Source organism: Haliotis asinina, chromosome 14, assembly GCF_037392515.1.
Source record: "Haliotis asinina isolate JCU_RB_2024 chromosome 14, JCU_Hal_asi_v2, whole genome shotgun sequence".
Lineage (NCBI taxonomy): Eukaryota > Metazoa > Mollusca > Gastropoda > Lepetellida > Haliotidae > Haliotis > Haliotis asinina.
In genome coordinates, this window is record NC_090293.1 from 8659722 (window position 1) to 8680425 (window position 20704).

General features: G+C 41.9%; 1 protein-coding gene across 2 annotated transcripts in view; it reads left to right on the forward strand.

Annotated features, from left to right (window-relative positions):
* The first annotated feature begins 423 nt into the window (after positions 1-423).
* LOC137261712 (CD9 antigen-like) overlaps positions 424-20704 on the forward strand; it is a 65263-nt gene continuing 44982 nt past the window's right edge. The window contains exon 1 of one of the 2 annotated variants that reach the window (XM_067799494.1): positions 424-816. In XM_067799494.1, the coding sequence (XP_067655595.1) occupies positions 751-816 (66 nt within the window). In that variant the 5' untranslated portion in view covers positions 424-750. The remainder of the gene's footprint in view (positions 817-20704) is intronic. The other variant, XM_067799495.1, reaches the window with a different exon arrangement.

Below are 20704 nucleotides of genomic sequence, written 5' to 3' on the forward strand. Positions count from 1 at the left end.
TCGAAGAAACATGTACATGGTCTGTTTCAGGAAATGATTCTTATCCTAGGTTTAGCCAAGATATTTTATGGCTTACCTGCTTCTTTCGAAATATCATTTCCCAGAAAAATGAGTCGTTCAAGATAAGTGTAAATAATAGCTTCGTATGTCAATCTAAGCAACGCAATAAAAACACCTAGCCAAGACTAGTGGGTCCTGCCTTGTTGGGCGCGCCATTATTCCCTTAATTAGCATTGGTAATGTGGCTTTTCTTGGTTTCAAAATCATTTACACTCATTCCCACAAATCCGGTTTGCTTAACCATGTACCGATGTTGTTGGATCCACTTTGTGCCATCGTTATCACAGGAGCCTGCCGGCCTCAAACGAATACCACACATAGTAACAAGCCCCAAGCCGAAGTGGACCAACCTGCTATTTTTAGACTTCAAGCGTATCACTACGGGCTGACATTACACATTTGCGCAACTGGGAAAGTCGCATGTTCACGCTTATCTCACACATCGTTCAGTTATAACGGTGTAACAGAAACCTCCCATTGTTAATATTTATCTGTGTTAGGTGACGAGTTTTTCAAAGATTGCCCCGTGTGATTCACTGCGGCGCGCCTCGTGACGTCACATCCGTATAATCCGAAGGGCTCTCTCCAGCTCAGTCTGAACAATCGATAGCTGTGTTCAACAAGCCTACATAGGATATACTCGCTGGATCTGTATTTCTGTCCTTCGCCTGGATTAAGGATTAACTAGCCATGGGTTTAGGAAGCTGTTACACCTGCATCAAGTATTTGATGTTTGCATTCAACTTTTTGTTTTGGGTAAGTGATCAATTTTGCTGACTTGTCTGTGACTGTGTGCACTAACGACTAACACTAACAGTCGCCTCCGTTTACGTTACGACTTTGTAGTCAACTCCGGCCGTCTTCCCCGGCACAAAGTAACTGTACATTGCTCCAAGCCGGGCTCTGCTTACACTCATTCATGGCAAGTACGTTCAACTGCATATATACTTTTAAGGTGCTAAATTTAACTCTCACACTGACATGAAGCCTTTCAAGGTATCGCGCGACCCACTTTACCCAACCGCCCGTGCCCTGGAGATTGTTGTTGTTAACACAGAGCTTTGCACATAAGATTTCTTTCGCACTTGTGCTTTCACTTACTGGGATGTGATGGCATAGTTCGTGCTACTGTCACGTTTCAAACATGACATTTTCATTTTCACGTGATAATAATAGTCGCTGGCCTGTATTGGAGATATTACCCACTTACAAGCACACAGCTGCGGTCGGTTTTGAACGCTACGGATGTCGTCTGCTTCGACCCGAGTCTATATTCAGCACGATAACCATGTGGATATGGTGCAGCTCGTGCATTTAGAAAGCAGATTTGAATATACAACGGTCGGGATTGTTACGGAATTTCTCCTGGGGGTAATGCGCGTAGCGTGGTGAAGAAGGAGAGAGCTTTTCAACGCATGGGTGATCAAACCTGCCCTGTGTATGCCCGCCATTCGACACCCACCTGTGTTCAAAGGTTCCCCTCCCGCCTACAATGGGAAGGGAGCTCATTGACGCCGGGTGCCCTCTGGTAAGAGGATGGGGGATAAATCCATGTGGCGTTTAATTATGTGACCGTTGTTTTATTGGCATTCTTATCTACGTGCCATCATCAGTTGTCAGCTTGAAGTGTGTAACTTGCTTATGGAATCCTAAGCTGATCGTAGTCTGTTGTTCGCACCTAGTATATTGCATCCGGGGGCGTTTTTGTTTTATTATCAATGCATGATTTCAAATTTGAAACGGAAGGTCAGTCACATTCTAAATGGATTGCACAATTACAACAATGGCACAGTCCCATTACTGATGTTAACGTTAAAGGGAGACATAAAATTATGCAAGACGTCAGACTTACGTATTTAGAACTGACGTTCAATGTGGGTCCGCTCAGGAAACAACGATAAATTCCCAAGAAAGTCAAAACTCTGCGAAATGTCACCCGCCCGAGTGAAAGCTTACAATGATGCATGAGCATTCAAACTGGTGCATTCAATATGATACTTGAAATAGCACACGTTGATAGTGTCAACGCGGGCCTGTAGTCATCGGCTCGTGGTGAATTACCTCATGATTTCGATGAACATTACGTTGACGAAGACAAATGAATACGTTGATGAAGGCGAAGGCATAGTTTAGTTGTTCAAACTTCTTTAGTTGGTTTCACAAGACATGACAAACAAGTATACATGAATGAGGTGAGCGGACTTCCAGCTCAACCCGAGGGCCTTTCCTGCGAGCGGCATAATCCTGCGAGCGGTCGTCCCTACAAAGGCAGTCGGAATGCCGTCTCCAGTCACATCTCACATGCAGTATAGATGTGAGCATACATATATATAGTTTTTAACAACAATAGACAGGCAAAGATTCAACAATGGACAGATAGAGAAACTAATAGCACTTCCTTCTACAGTTGATGTGATGACAGACACAGCCAAGGGGGATGACCAATAAAGGCCAAAATTGTCATATACAGTAATTAATGGGAGTGACAAAGAGAAACAAGGTGGCTGGCAAAACAATGTACTCTGCGGTAGTGATAAAGATCAACATTGCAGATTGAATAATAACTAAATATCATAGAGCCTGGCCACATAGGTTTTGATCTGTAGAAATATTTGGACATGGCTGCCCTGAAGTAGACACTACAACAACTTCCCCCTGTTCCGTAAAGCTGGACCCCAAGCTTAAATAAATTGAGGCCAAACTGATAGGAGTGAAGCTATGTAAATACCAACAGTGCGAATCAGTATATATTCACAGTAAAGCAATTCTTCATGTCGTTGACATGCCGTGCAGCAAATATATATCTATGCAGTGACGGGAAGAGAACGATCATCATGTCAATCTGACATCGGGAAAATAATCAAAGGATCGTTTCAAGGCGAGGCTCAGTACCAAATAGTGATAATGATTAGTGTCATAAAAATATACATTAGCATCTCAGCAAATATTTCACATTAAGAAAGTTGAAACCAGGAGTCTAGCTTTAGACGGTACTTGTGGGTACTGTTGCCCATTTAAGTATGATGGGTGCTCTTAACGTGTCTGTGACGGAGCTTGCCCATATAGTGCGGGTGCTATGCCCAATAAATAAAAAAAAATAATACTCCTACAGTGGCGGCTATTTCTGTGTCGTTGACAGAGCTTGCCCGTATATTGTTGGTGCTATGCCTAATAAAGAAGTATTATTAAAAACCCTACTCTGACTTCAAAATACTAAAATGCTGAATATTGCTTTGCTGTTAATGACTTAATATTGACACATGATAAAAATGCGGTTATGGGCATCTGGACAAAAGCATATTCCTGTTCTGACTTCATTCTATATCTATATAAGTAGTCAATGTTGACATGCACGAAATACATTATGCTATAGACACAAGAAGGTAGTAATGTACTGCTCTATGATCAAACGTACCTGGCTGCACTTATCAACAATAACTCATAATATATCCGAACTGAGTCTTTTGAGGGCAACACAGACAAGTAAATCCTGATGAGCTGTCTTGTACACAATGTCCATCTGGAAGATGTCCGTAAGGTGTCTTCTGTATGAATACACGATCTCCATGTTGATGGCTGTGATAAAATCTCTGTGGTAGAGACGCACCTACATGCTTGGTCTGTGATATCTCGCTTCTTCCTTAACTTGTAGGTTTAGGTAGTTGCTGTATGATCTCCATTCGAGATGGTGACTTTGAGGGTTGATCAGGACGCTCGCAATTTCTTCATTTTGACGTAGAACTTGGGGAATCATCCTTGATACATGATGGTAATGGTAGGCACATTGAGAGGTTTCAAGATCGGGAGTAAACTAAAAAGTTACTCTACCCGGATTCTCCACCAGCTGAGCACGTGCTCTCTCACGGTATTTTTCACCTTAAAGTAAAACAGATGAAATCTGGATAATGATGACATTAGAGTTGCTAGCATTCCAATGTTTATTCAGATGCAGAGAGACTTAATAAACATTTCAATTCAAATCAATATATGAAGATATGAGAACAATCATACAATATTACAATTGGCTTGAACATATAATATTCATCTTCATAACTATCAAGTTTAGCACGTGAGACAGCACATGCTCAGTAGCTAGACATTTAGATAAAACCACTTGGATTTAAGTTTTGATTTACGACAACTGTCGTGTTTACGTTTCTTCGAGGAGTGTTTGTTTGCGATTGTGACGTTTATGGTTTGTTTATCGTGTGGGATTCTAGACTGCCATTTGGTAGTTCCACATAAGGATACACCTGAGTCTGAATATCTTTAACACTGGGCGTAAGGAAAGTGTTGCCCTGGAGACACATGACAGCTGCTCAGGCGATAAATATATTATCGTCAAGGAAGTAGTTAGGAATGAGCTTTTGACATCATGCACATTTCTTTATCAGGAAAATGTTAAATGTGCACACAGGTATTTTCGAAATATTTCATAGCTAGAAAGAATACACTGAAATTGGTTTTATGCATTTCCCACTTGTACTTTTTGGAATTTGACTGTGAAATATAAGTCCCAAGAAACTAAGTCTAATACACATCAGTCCGAAAGGTTAAACATTTACAAATTACGAAATGGTTTTAAGGTGAAGCTATCTTGATTATTTTCAAATTGTGATCGTTGCACAAACAATTGGAGAATTAACTTTACCGAAACTGCTAAAGCACGGACGTAACGTCCTATTTTTGTGAAATATCTGTTCGAGATATTTATGTATGAGTATGGTGAGAAATATGTGTATTCCTATTGTACTAAACATCGTGTTCAAGCTTTTTGAAAGTGTGAACATGTTTTCAGTCACAGTTTTGTTCCTGGCCCAGAAGGTATTTGTAATTGAAAATCGCAGTGATAAAGTATGAAATACACCTTTTAGAGCAACAGAAACTAACACTTGTGGTTTCAAAGTCCTTATAATGGCTGCCTTAATGCACAAATGGCACATTTCCAGTCTTCCTCATAATATGTAGGATAGTTTTGCAATGACGATAGGACTTGTGCCAGGCTCTGATTCATTCGACCTGATGGCATAACCCCGAGTTGGACGTTGAGGTAAACGTCATTATTTCGCAAGGAAATTAGCCAACGCAATGTCACGGCAGTGCATGTGTTCGCTGTATCACGTGAATAGGATGCATGGGTATCCGGGTCAGTATGACTCGCTCGAATTACTGCTGGTGGTGCACAGTGAGCGAGGGATAAACATAGACCCACCTTCTACAACGATCCCTCAATGCTATATCGGGACAATAGTCATCTTGACGTGGACGTCTCAGCAATAATAGCTGTCTTGTCATCATTTCGTCCGTCGAATGGGACGTCGTTATATAAATTCTAATAATGGTTTCGTGAACAAGACTTTGGGTTTACAATAAGGACCGTGAAGGGTGCCAAACTCAAACCCCAAACCCTAACCCTAAGGATCGTAAAGGATGGTTGCTGGCTAGTGCTACGCCCGGTACTAGCCTGTTACAGAATTTGGGTTAAGGTTAACCGTCTTACATGTTGCTTCATGATAGCAGCCCCAGCACGTTGGGGTAACCGTGTCGATGACATCATGACTGACAGATGAAATGGCAGATATCGATATTATTGTGGATGTTCTTGTTGGATCCTAGGGACTCAGTCGTATGTTTCTGGTGGTATTCTCTACAATTGTGCTGTATGAAAAACTCCAGTGCCCCAAGGTGCACTCATTTCTAAGAAGGGGCATTTGGGAAGCCCGAAAGCGCTCTCTCATTACGCCGAAAGCCCGGGATCGATTCCAATATGGTTACATTGAATGATCTTCACTACTGTAGCACAGGACAGATTCTTACAGTATGCATGAATGCTAGTGCATTTTCATTAGTTACTGTATGTGCTAACGTTCACATGGTGATTGGGCCGTGAAGGTAAAGTGAGTGAGTTTAGTTTTACACCGCACTCAGCAATATTCCATCCATATGGCGGCGGTCTGTAAATAATCGAGTCTGGACCAGACAATCCTATGACCAACAACATGAGCATCGATCTGCTCAATTGGGAACCGATGACATGTGTTGACATGTGTTAACCAAGTCGGCGAGCCTGACCACCCTATACCGTTGGTCGCCTCTTACGACAAGCATAGTCGCCTTTTATGGCAAGCATGGGTTGCTGAAGGCCTATTCCACTCCGGCACCTTCACAGGTCCCGTGAAGGTGAAAATGTAAGGGTTAAATACTGTCATAAGAGGCGAGTAACGGGATGGGGTGGTCAGATTCGCTGACTTGGTTGACACTTGTAATCGGTTCCCAATATTGATGTTCATACTGTTGAACACTGGATTGTTTGGTCCACACTCACCTATTTACAGACTGCCTCAGTAAAACTGGAGTATTGCTGCGCGCGGCGTAAAATTAATCTCACATGGTGTTCACGTGTGTAAGAGCCTGATTTTGATCTGTTCACTATTTATCGTTTCATAAATTAACAAGTCAGAAGTAACTATACATGGAATTGACGCAATACAAGAAATGGTCATAAGGCGCAATTAGCAGATGAAGGTGTGGTTGTAATCAGTAATTACATAGTATTATCAGAATACGGGCGTTGCAGAAATTGCATTCTTCTAACCGGTGGTTTGCGGAGACGCCGAAATAAATTTGTTTTAAAACAAGGTCATCATATGGCCGGGGCGTTGGACACATTCCACGAAGGTGGTACATACAAGATGAAGTTATATTGAGCTGGTGTATTTGCATGAACTTAAGTTGCGATTATCAGTACACAAGGCTATTTAGCTAGTGTTGAATTCGAAGATGGTAAATATCGCTTTTTGAATGTTATTAGTATCCTATCATATTTTGAATGAAGTCATCGCTAAATTTGACAGAATGTCCTATGGTGGCGTGTAGTCCAAGGATATGTGCTATGGTAATTTAAAACCAGTTTGCCAGTCAGGAAGTGCACACGAGACGGTGTGGTGCCTATCAGGAGAAACCCCGACAGAAACACAGCTTTTGTCTTTCTGCTTCTTATAAATAGCCAGTCTCATCTTAACACCCTTTGCAGCAGAGATCAACAGGAAACGTGCATTCAGCACATCCAGCCATTGTTGATATTTATTTATACACGCAGGGCGGAAAACGAAAACATGTGCTATGTAGTTTAAGTGGCATTGGTGGTCACTGACGCAGTTGTAGCGACTTGTTTAATGTAATAACAATATTTTAGACGGTTTTAGTCATCTGAAAGCATGAAGCAAATGTGTCTTTTACGCCTGTTCTTTATCGCTGCATCATCAATATCCCAACTGCTTGACGGTGTTCTGGAAATGATCCAGTCATGACCAAACTAGACTGACGCAGAGTTTCTGAACATATATAACTTTAATTGCAACAAACAATTTTCTTTGAAATAGAAAGGCAGCCCCAATGAGATGAGAGATTCAGAACCGGGAAATCTAAACTTCATTTGGGACTTTAGATTTGCAGTAAGGGTTTTGCAGAGGGGAAAATATCGCTGTTCAGGATCTCAATCCAGAAAGTATTCGTAACTTTACGACCTTTCGTAACGCTATACGTTATCATAGGCTTACGAATGTCGTAGCGCTATGATGGCTCTGTGATCGAGACTGGAGACTGTGAGATACAAGCTATTGGTGTGTCTGAAGACAAGGACCTGAAGACCAATCCCAAATAGGATCTTTACGGGACACGTGTTTTTTGTGAGTAAATAAATACAGGAAGGAAATTTAAGGGTTGCTTACGCCCGTAGAAATCAGAGGTTTAGCAAACTGCATTAAATACACGGGGCAAGTCGTGATGAGTATCCTTCTGTTTAGGAAAGGTTGAGTTTGTAGTTTCTAATTGTTTCGTCTGCTATGCGGTGAGTATAAATACAGATACATCCTAGTTTCTAACTGTTTCGTCTGCTATGCGGTGAGTATAAATACAGATACATCCTAGTTTCTAATTGTTTCGTCTGCTATGCGGTGAGTATAAATACAGATACATCCTAGTTTCTAACTGTTTCGTCTGCTATGCGGTGAGTATAAATACAGATACATCCTAGTTTCTAATTGTTTCGTCTGCTATGCGGTGAGTATAAATACAGATACATCCTAGTTTCTACAACAGACGCGTTTGCAGAGAACTTTGTAAGCTTCATCAAAAGTTGAGGAAATGCTGGAAGGCCGGTGGTCCAAGATGTCTGCAATGGATATCCGCCTTAACCTGTGGTCGTTGGTTCGAATTCGGTTCGAATTAAGTACTCGTTGTATTCACTGGACATTAAAACCCTGCGGTCATTCAGACATTAAAATCAGTCAGGCTGTGAAATAACTTGAGGCTGAAAGTTATTGTTAAGCTTAATTCACTCACTCGAGAATTGGAACAAGATTAAACCACACTTCAACAGAAAGTCATGGGCTGCAATGTGATGGGTCGCTATGACGTTGGCCCTTATGTACGTGTCCCTTTAATATCGAGATTTTTCCACGAGTACTGTCTTGTCTTTGTGGTAATGATGCACCGTTTTTCAGGCCACACTGACAGCTACAAAATGGAAAAAAACTATTCCAAACTCGCACACGCACATAAAGTGTCAATTTGACGACCGTTACCGCTTTGAAAAACACATTGTTATTGATGAGAAAATGTGCTGCTGTCGAGTTAAGTTACCGAGCGTTGCTTTCTAACAGGTCAACTCAAGAAAGCTTCCCGACAAACTACAAAGACATAAAAAGGTCCAACTACTACACCTGAATATTGTAAATAATTGTTCTTCATATCGATATTCAGTTTGCATTGCGACAAAAATAGAAACCCACAAAAGAGAGGTCTTACGATCAATATCTGTAGTGAGCGTATCGATTGACCTTGGCTGGGGTAGCAGCTCATCCACGTATGACGGAGATCATGTTTGACATGTGAGATTATGTGTGATACATTATTTTCCAACTATGTCAGACAGCTGTTATAACTTTAACAAAAAATAACGCCACAGGTTTGTGTTGATTTAATGCGCTACAGTGCTAGTCGGATCTAAAGTTAAGTTAATGACTTATTGCAGTGATATCATGAAGATACTAACGGCTTGTTGGTTTATTTGTTGCATACTTTGAAAGCGATCTTCTAACCGCAGTTCTGAGTAATTATTTAGGCATGTAGTTTAATTGTAGTAAGCTTAATGTTCGTTCAACCTGGATTTTATTATTATTCAGGTACACTGTGTATATTTAGTGCAGTTTTGCGTACAGCTGTGACGTACATGTTATGGTTATAGCGCCCTCCAATGTGACTAATAAGCTGAAGTACGTGGAATCTGAACAAGCCTCCCTGATTTAAGCTCAACCGAACTATTTATGGTTTTGATGTTTGTCCAATATGTCATGACATGACACGTCCAGCTTGTCCCTGAACCACATTCTTTCCCCTACTCACGTTTTCAGTGATCCATACATACATTTTCCGTTGGTATTTTACCTCCAACGTCAAACTGAACCTGTTTTATCGGATAATGGGGACTGGCTATTCTCTGACGTTGACGTTTTACAGTTTGACGGATAAATGGGGCGCAATATTGAATATTTTGATGTTGCAAATGGACGCCGTGACGTCAACACCGACATTGTCCATGCAGGGCACATGCCCGAGTTTTTCAAACCCGGATTTATATCCTAAAATTTTCGACATGTTTTTCAGATACAGCGTGTTCAACGCGTTACAGGCCTTTAAAACAACATGGAATAAAAATATACTATTCGAAAATCCTCCTCTCGTCGGTTAATGTGATTTGGAATGTGTTCGTCAACGTGTTGTACAATTACAGGATTGAAAGGTTAATCACTGACGACACTTCCAAGTTGCCAGGGGTGTATTACCCGTCGCACATGTTTTGCAACGCAATACGCCAGTGCCTAATAAGTTGGGCATTAAGCAAGGTCACGTTCGACGCTTTGATCCGGGTCAGTTAAAACCCGGGCATTTCTCCAGTACAGGCATGTATGAGAATTCGAAATGCCTGGAGACCCATGAGAAGGCGTAGGAATGACGGTCACACCTTCTTAGGGCTATAGAACAAGGCTGTATGCCCCTTGGCTGCGGACTAATCGTCTAAGCCATTGCGACGAAGCCAAGGCTGAAAATGAAGCTTGTTAAGCGTGAGGTGACCAGGGCTGGGGCGTATTATCATTATGAATCATTTCTGTCGAACCTCACGGATTTGGGTTCCAAAACTTCGTTGTAAAGTGCTTGTAACAATATTTTCATGACTGCAGAGCATTAACACGACTTGCCTATCGTAAAAGAACTGTTCTATCGTATGTGGGAAGGGAAAGGATTGAAGATAGTGGCCCTCGAGGGAAGAATATTTTGGCCTACTTCTTCGGCCCTCTCGCTCCTGACAGTAGTGTTGGGAATTGGTTGAAATCTCACAACTGACGATTGCTTCATTATCAACGAACAATCATCAAAGTAATATGGTTAGCGTAACTTTTCCGATTTTCCTGTCTATGTATAACATGATGGAACTTTAGCGTGGTGGCTGCTGTATCGTGAACATACACAAAGTCTTCTTTTTAGTTAGTGAAGTAAGTTTTCTAAGAATTTAACACCTGACAACTTTGGGGTATGCTCTACTGTCAAGTATTTCAAAGACTAACAATAGTTTCAAAATCGTTTGTTTAGACTATGAGAAAATGCGATCGATTGCTAGGTCGTTTGGTTAGTGCAACCAATCTGTGAATAATTTAATTAATCGGACACGACTACCTAACAGGCGCAGACGTCACAGTCTTGGAAGGCGGTATCATCAGTTTGAGATGAATACATGATGTTATTTTGAGGCATTTCTGGATTTTCGACGGAAATAGAAAAAAAGCTTTCTTTTTGAAGGACTGTTCCAGTGGTTAAAAGCGTTCGTTCATCACACCCAAGATTAAGGTCCCATTCACCACGTGAACACTATGTATCAAGGCTACTCCAGGTGTCGTCTGCCTTGGCATTGCTGGAATATTCCTTAAAACGGCATAAAATCATACTCGCTCATCTGTGGACCTGCTCGTACCTGTGTCCAGATACACAGCTTCTGAATACGGGAGGGTTATTTCAAGAAATTATATGTAACCTGATACGTAGCACACGATCGTTCGGTAGCGCTTTACACATTGATAAATGTTACATCGGTTGCCACTTTGTGTCTGTAATTGGTTGGGCATAGTCACTTGTAAGTGATTTCTTCTTTGCAAGTGTGTAATGTAATCTATTGTACCGTTTCGTCGGTTTCATCTCAGTGTTTTGTTCACTCTGTCGGTGGTTGCTGTCGATATACACCAAACTGACATTATTGCCGTGCGTGCGAAAGCGTTGAAACAGTCAATACGTACTTGAGCAAAGCGCTATTACCGTACGCAATTCATTGTGTCCCCAAGGTCGTTGATAGTAGCTTATCGTTGGAATTGCAAGCGGGACGTATATTGCTGATCAGCCTTGACATTAACGATCGATACAGTTTGATCCTTTCCTCTGAAAAATAAGTAGAGAGAATTTATTATTGAGGCTGGATTTCAAGTTAGTAAGTGATAGTGGTGTAGCTCCGATGATGGCGGGACACAAGCATTGAAGTGAACATGTTGTTCCCATTGGGCATCGAACCTCAGTCCTCAGCGACACGAGCGAACGCTTTAACCTCAAAGGTCACGCACTACCTAATATAAGGTCGAACATTCAGACACATAAGGACAACATGTTCTGCTATCTACGGGTGATATATTGGGAAGAAAGTCGGTTTAGTATTTATTCCTGGCGTAACAGAGGAGTTATTATTTGTTCTGCAATAACATTTACTTCGCGTACATTCCGTAACACTTCTAGGAACTGTTGCCATGGTGACAACATCGTGAAGTTATCAAGAATATTTGTGTCTCCCAATCATCATTAATCCCCTGTAGGCATCGATCAGTCCATTGATGACGCAGATGGTGATAGCATAGTTTCTCAGATGTGAAATGACAGGTTTATCACAGCACAGATTCTGTCCGCATTATTTGGTTAGGTTTATGTAACACTGTATAGGTTAAGTCGACATAGTGTATATTTTTCGGGCTTCTGTTCCTAAGTTACCTAAAAGAAAAGGTGTGGACATGATGCACAGAAAAGAATATGTTGTACATCCAAACAACCGCTCGGTTCATCTTGCTGATGATACCGGATAGGGGTCAGTGACCTGGATGATGCATATGCTCATGATTTCAATCTCAGAATTAGTTGGTCCAGGCGCTTACCTACCGACCTCAGCCCATACTTGCCATACATTGGCGACTATGCTTGCTGTGTGAGTCGACTAACGGGATCGGGTGGTCAGACTCACTGACATGGTTCACGCGTCATAGGTTCCCAATTGCGCAGATCGATACTCATGCTGTTGATCACTGGATTATCTGGTCCAGACTCGATTATTTCAAGACCGCCGCCTTATAGCTGGAATATTGCGGAGTGTGGCGTAAAACTCAAGTCACTCCCTCACTTACCGACCGGTGCCATACAACGTAAATAGTTGGAATGTTGCGTTTGTACACAAAGGTTACGGAGACTCTTTCCGAAAAATGCATGTCTTCGATCATGATAAACTCTCATCACCCGATCTTCTTTCCCGTTGTTCACTGGGGATTTAGGGTCTCTGCTTGTTGTTCTTGATCGAGAACCGACGCACACAACATGTAACCTGGTTGAAATCTGTCATCACATCTCTACGACGTTGTCGCCGCTGTTGCCGCTGTTTATGCTGTCAGCAACTCTGTATTCGCTGAGCTGGTAATGTTCCTCCATAAAATAGGTGGAATGTCCCTGACAGCGTCTTCATCTCTCGCCGAATCCTTTCACGTCTCATCAGGAATTCCACGGAACGTTTACATCACGAAGACCCCTTGCGCGCCCTTTCTGGAGCAACAGTTAATCACTGAAATGAATATGATTTCCAGTAACAAGACAGTTCTAACTTACAGTCGTAACAAAAAGGAAGAAAAAAAGAAAACAAACAGGAATCCAGAAAAATCGCCATTTTAAGAGACTGCAATGATCGGGAGAACGATCATGATTTTGCATGAGCTGCATCGGATAAGTTCGTGTCAAGCTGTGTATGACACTATACCACTTGTACGCCATGACTAATACGCACCAACGTTTCCTGTTGAAAGTAAATGTCAATTCACTTCACTCATTGTCTCCATTGGAGTAAAAATAGGCAAAGCACTGTGCCTACTCACTGATACAACACATGTCATGTGTGTCAGTATCACTTACGCCGGAGATGATCTCGGGTGTCTCAGATGTGGAGCCTCTTTTGCGTTGCAGACTGACTCCCCTCAAAAGCTTACCTCGCTTGTTTGGAAAAAAAACCCCCCAAAACAACGGTGTAATTGATTAGTTGTTTCTGCGTGTTTGTGCAGACAAGCAGGTTCTTGGTGGTACTTGAGGAAACATGATGTGACGTGTCACGCGTGCAGTTATTGTGAAACATCGGGAATAACATAAACCAAACATACTCGTGTTTAAGGGTTCCTTTAACCTTACCAAACCTGTAAGCACAACCCTTATCAACAGGGCATTAATGACTACAACAAGGATTGCTCAATACAATGTGTCTGAGTGGGTATTCATGCTTGCCTGCCACATAGTAGTACCTCAGTGAGTGAGTGAGTGTGAATGAGTTTAATTTTACACTACTTTTAGCAATATTGCAGCAATATCACGGCGGGGAACACCAGAAATGGGCTTCACACGTTGTACATTTTGGGAATCGAACCCGGATCTTTTGCGTGACGAGCGAAAGCAGTAACAACTAGGTTACCCCACTTCCCATCCTCCCACTAGAAACTGACCCACAATATGGCAGAAATAATTTTGAAGGGCCAATAAACCAGTGTCTTCTATTTTTATTACCATCTGGGCGAAATTGAAGCGTTATGTATAATCTGCTTTGAAATATCAGCAAAGCGAATGTGGCTAGCTTTCATCGATACAGTTTAGTAGGGCACACTGAGCCTAATCTCGATCGCTCGGTTACTTCAAAAGCATTTTCGACATAACACCTTTATCACTTGGAACAAGTGCAACAAGCCATTTTATCACACTTTGAAATGTGATTATGATAATCATTCTTGATATACTTTATTAGCCAGGTCGCTCTTTGTTCCGAGAGTATTAGAAATAATCGTGAGCCCAACTTTCTTCCTTGAGAGCATTACAGTGTTATGTAGGTCCTCGGTTTACCAGTGACCTCCTCCATTAAGTATGTTTAACCCAGTGCCACGATAACGTGACTACGGAGTATATCATATGGCTACTTAAACGTTAAGCCCTAACGATTGCATTGTTAATTACGGCATTGTTACACATGGGCGTTGTCGTTGGATACGACCTTGACCGCTGTCGTGCAACGTGGGCAAATACGATGAATAGACCGTATGTAATTATCACAAGCATGTAAACATCGGACTCTGTCACTGGGTAATATCAAAGTACTGTTCTGTCGACATATTTATGAGTAATGACAGGATGTCTATTTCCTGATGTTAACCGAGTCATTTAAGTTGACATTGATCTCAGTTTTACTGTCGCGTATGTTTGAAAAGTTGTGGCGAAAGCAAAACGAGCGATTGCATCCATTTGATAACTGTGTCGACCTGTGAAGGTCCGGGGTAGAATAGACCTTCAACAACCCATGCTTGCCATGAAAGGCGACTAACGGGATCGGGTGGTCAGGCTCGCTGACTTGGGTGACACATGACATCAGTTTCCAAATCGATGCTCATGCTGTTGATCACTGGATGGTCTAGTCCAGACTCGATTATTTACAGACCGCCGCCATATAGCTGGAATAAGGCTGAGTGCGGAGTGAGACTCAACCCACTCACTCACTCGCTGATAACTGTGTCAGATATCAGCAATACCTAAACATTGTAAAGGGAACAGGGCACGTAGTTTTGATGGATTCGTGGATTTGCTAGAGTTAAAGAAACTGTACCTGTGTTTGTAACAACACCTCAAAATATTCACGGTCGAATCCAGGTCGTATTACCTCTAGGAAACAGACCGGGACAGACAATAAACCCACTGGTTTCTGTTTATTCAGCTTTCCTTGAATAACGGGTTCGCATAAACGTCCACATCGAATTATTTTCATTCTACAGAGGCGGTTTACCTGCACAATTATATGTTTAGTAAAGAAGTAATCTTCTAAGATTCACCCAACCATATTTGGTGGAATGTACCAGTACGTGTTGGGTTCACTGAACTACTTGTACCAGCAGGTCGACGTGATTATTGAGGTTGTCAGGGAAATGGCTGACTTCTGTCAAAGTGCCTTCGTCTCATTAATGCCAATACAATGAGGATACATTTTCCTCGAATTTTATTCGTTTTTTACCTTCTTCAGTATTACGGAATTCTAAAATTGCCACTCCTCGTCTGCAGTTGAACAGATCTCAGATGCTGTGAATATATACCGTAGTACTCACAGTGATGAATACGATGTGCTCTTGAATTCTTTCCCGCCTTTGTCAGCATTGCGGAAGTGTACAATGTAGATTTCTCGCCAGTTGTTGAAATAATCTGAGTTGCCGTCCTGGTCATGCCAACACTTTCACAGTTATGTCAAATCAACCACATCGGGATTTTGATAAAGAATCAGTGAAACGAAATAATGATAGTTTGTACATGATGAGACTTCTCCAAATTCCAGTGCAGGCGATACAGATTAACTTGGGTGTGTTTTATCAAGATAGATGAATAGGCCAGTACGTGTGACCAGTTACGGAATGTGCAGAGACAGGTGCGTCTGTTTGTGAGGAAACTCGCCCACAGCATGCACTGGGAGAATATTGTGCAATGCAATTACGTCATTATCTTTCCTTCCAGCATGTATAGGAACATGCTCAACGGTTCATCTTACAGTTTCGTCTCCTTTTTCTGACGTAGCTGCTTGGAAACCAACAGGCTGTCAGATTTGTGAAATGCATTTTGTAACTCGGAATATAGGAGGTAAACTTCTAGATTATTGCTGAATGCGACTTTCTAATGAACAAGTATTATATGAGACATCATTTACACATTCAGTAGAAATTCTCTTATTGTTTTGGTATTAAACTGATTCCATCTGAATCTAATCAGTAATATTTAAAAAAAACATTGAATCCCATCCCACAATTACCAGTGCAGCAAAACTCTTTGTAGTTATCGAAATATGAGTGACAACAGAAAGACCTTGATTTACGGATATGAAGTCAATGCCAACACGACATCGAGGTATTAGCCAATATTTACCTGGATTAAATGGCGAGAATCAGTTTAATGTTGCTACGTCCGTGACAGAGTAATGTAACCGTCAATTTATGTTCAGCCTCCGCAATTACATATTGAATGTGCCACGTCCCATATTATATGACTAACAACATGTGAACAGCTGTAGCTTAAGCATCGCGTGTTGCATACCTTTGCGTTGAGCGTGTTACACTCGTAGTATCGTGAATAGCTCGTTGCGTCTTTGCTTCGACGCCTGCACTGAATGGAATTCGCTCACCTGTGTGTGAGCATGTTTTCGTTTTGCGCGGGAACTAGATCAATTGATTTTTCGCTGTATACCAGCATATTAGTGGAGCAGCGGTTGCCCTTTATAACTGTGCGTAATCCCTTCCGGCAATACAACTGCCTGATCGTCATTCGTATTTCAAGGTTTTTAAGCACCACATGCGCACTTCTGAGTATCAGTGGAGTGCTTAATCTGGCAAAATCCTCCACGCAGTGATATGATATAGGCGTCCTTGAACCCATCTTCTTCCCCTGTGTGCTAGAGAACCTGAATCACTGAATACAAGATAGTGGCACTTTGGATTTGAGAATGGTTCTTCAGATCATAGATGAAATGTATTCCAAAATGTTCCTCATATGCGCGGGAACTAGATCAATTGATTTTTCGCTGTATACCAGCATATTAGTGGAGCAGCGGTTGCCCTTTATAACTGTGCGTAATCCCTTCCGGCAATACAACTGCCTGATCGTCATTCGTATTTCAAGGTTTTTAAGCACCACATGCGCACTTCTGAGTATCAGTGGAGTGCTTAATCTGGCAAAATCCTCCACGCAGTGATATGATATAGGCGTCCTTGAACCCATCTTCTTCCCCTGTGTGCTAGAGAACCTGAATCACTGAATACAAGATAGAAATGTATTCCAAAATGTTCCTCATATTTGATAAAAATTCAACAAAATTATGAAGAAACTGCCAAGAGCTGATTTTCCTAAAAAAAGACCTGATGGTATTTGTCTCCGGGAAACTTCCTTGGCCATTCCTTGATTCGCCACACACACATTTTCTCAAACTGCAAGGTACTCTTCATTTAGAATCTTTACTCTTTCACTTCTTTGTATATACCAGATTTAGAGATCTCGAGATGGATGCTCCTGGATGAAAAGAGATAGGCTGTCAAAGTCATGACAGCATGTGCTGGCATGTTAAACTGGTCGATGTAATGCAACGATGGTGTCTGGTTACCTGAAGTGGTCTGGTTGATGGTTACGGTAAAGGGTGGTACACACAGGTGGTCCTGTCATTGCCAGGATTAAAAAAAAATTTTAAAAGAATATGTAAACTTTGAGACGATCCCCGACTTGAAACGCTTCACAGTGCAATATCTAGATATAATACTGTGAAGCGTTTCAAGTACAATATCTAGATATACTATACTGTGAAGCGTTTCAAGTTGGGGGTCACATCATACATTATTTTTTCTAAAAATCTTTAATTCTCGCAATGACACGAGCGCCTGTGGTGGTACACAGGACGATCGTTCACATCTGTGGTGGTACACAGGACGATCGTTCACATCTGTTGTGGTACACAGGACGATCGTTCACATTTGTGGTGGTACACAGGACGATCGTTCACATCTGTGGTGGTACACAGGATGATCGTTCACATCTGTGGTGGTACACAGAACGATCGTTCACATCTGTGACCGAAATTCATATCTGTGACATGCATATCTGAAATCCATACGACTCATCACTCGTCACAATGACTGACATTTTGATGTATTGGACTGCATCGCTGTGTTTACAGAGGTCAACTGACAGTGAACAATGCCCCGCCAGACAAACGGGATATCTAAACTCAGCTATAGATTTCAATCCATCTGTCTCCTTTCACCAAGGTCGCCACAAGTAGTGTTGCATCCACGGGGCGAGTCAGAGATCTGTCTTTACGGTTTCCAATCCCAATCGCTCTGAGGGTGCCCCTAGTTGTTACACCCTCCCGTCATCGAAGGCTTCACAAAAATCGTAAATGTCTGAGACTTAATCACTTGTCTTAGATCATCCTGGAAGGCTGTCATACAACCTAACTACATTTCAAAGCAGTGTTAAGACTGACTGACTGCCTGACTTTCGGCGTATTCAGCGTGTAAATGTCCCGTCAGGTTTCGGCAAGAAAGCCTAGCGGTTAAAGCGCTGGCTTGTTGGCAAGGTGTTTGGATTCGGATTCGGCCATGAGTGTTTTACAGTTTGTCTGAGATTATGTCCACTCTTGGGCCATCACATATGCCAGAAGTCACAGGTTTGTATGGAAAATAATGGTTTGTATACATGTATTCACTTATTTCTTGACAGTTTCAATAAGTTTCCAAATAGTGAAAGCGTTTGTTCGTCATTCCGAAGACCCGCTTTGGATTCCACACTGGTACGATGTGTGAAGTCCATTACTGATGACGTCCGTTGTGATTTAGAATCATTCTAAAAGTGGCAAAAAAACCCCCATACCTTATCACTCATTTGTTGAAAGTATTTAACCTACTGACCGGATTCAAATATACATACCTTGAAAGACCAACTATCGGTACCAAGAGTGGACGATAGCATGCGGTTAAATACTCAGTAGCCAAACTGTTTATCTATAGCCAGCCTATTCTCACTTGCCATTTCCAGAGCTGTTGGTGCCAAGAAGAAGATAAATCAGCTGAAAGCTCAAAGCCGACATCTTGTGAATCTGTGAGCATTCTTTCCAGGTCAGTTGTGTCACGAAGGATCCAAGATGACTCACGTTATAATTATTTTCGGACATAAAGGGAATTCGAATACTCCTTAACAGTCACCTACGTATTCACTCATAACCTTGCTGTACTGCTTCCCTGCTGACTGTAGATGGTTTCAATTATTTTTTTTAAATGTACATACAGAATAAACCTGCCCCTGTTAACCAGGTATGGTATCTTTTCTATTCAGCTTAGCGTGTGGTTGTCCGTTGTGAATGGTTTCAAGATGCGCTGAGCCAAAGCCTCAGTGAATTAAGTCAGTGTTTGGGGCAATAACTTTGTCGTTGAAATATGTTAATGTGTACGATGTATTCTGAAACAGCGGTTGGACTGGATGTCTGCAGTAGCGCAACACCATTTCATGTTGTGCAGCCGTGTAAGTAATGGGTACAAGGAGGGTATCTCCGTGAATGTTCTTAAAAGTGAAGATGGTCTGATAGCCGAGGGGTTCCTACAGTGTTGTTGTTTGAGGATTCGGATGATGACGTAAACGTCTCTCCATTCCATCACATATGTGTTCAGTGGGTGAACTATGAAGAGTTCTGCTGTACAACTCGAGCGACGTCTTTTCGTGTTGAAACATCTTTTCAGAGACTTTCTGTTGCGAAAACGGTATAGCTGCCATGTTCAAATTCCCGTCTGGGTACCACAGAGCATGCAAGTTTCCTTCAATCACACCTGGCATCGACATTTCGAGATCACTAAGACAATTGGAGGGATGCTTTGTTCCAGATTCAGATTCCTCGTCATTTCGCAGCTCCATAAGCAGGGAGCACCTGCAAACTGTACCAGGTATACACGCCACGTAACACCCGTTCCACCGCACCTTCCTCTCTCAGCGAGGTAGCTGCCAATGAGTGTTTTGAGAGCAAAGATTACATTAGGCGATTAGGGATTTCACTTACGTTTAGTACTAATTGCATCGAGATATGAAAGGGGTGGTTGATTAACCTGATGGTAAACGCAAAACCCTGGTTCGAATCCTTCGATGGTGTCAGTGTGTTGAAACCTATTTCAGGTGTTCACAGCCGTGATGGTGTTAGAAGAAAACTAAAAGCGACGTAAAACAACACTCGCTCGCTACTACAGTTAGACTGAGTCTTATAACATGCAACACCAAGGAGCCCAAACGTGAGCCGTTTAAGTGAACTTTCACTGGAACTTGTACAGCAAAAAGGAGACATTTTCTTGGCAATTCTATCGGGTCATCAAGTACCGCGGCTTATGTGATCTTACCACCTGAAAAGGATCGTAAGATTCAGTCATTAAACGCCGTCGCGTCGGCCCGCTTCCAGATTCCCCCAAGCATATAGGGATGAATAAATGAATCACAGTCTATAAATATCTGTTGGAGTGTCGAAGAATTGAACTTATTCAGCACAGCTTCCTCCAGCCTCAGCAACCACCTGTTACCGGGAGGTCACTAACTGCACCTTTGCATACCGGCGTGTTTGCATCGAGTATTGCGTATTGTAGAGACTATAGAAGATGGTCTGTTGCGTAAGCTCTGGCATTGGTGACAAAATACGTTTCTGTATAAGAATCAGGTTGTTGTTTTAGTATTTGTGGCGTATGCTGTCAGTTCAGGCTTACTGAGT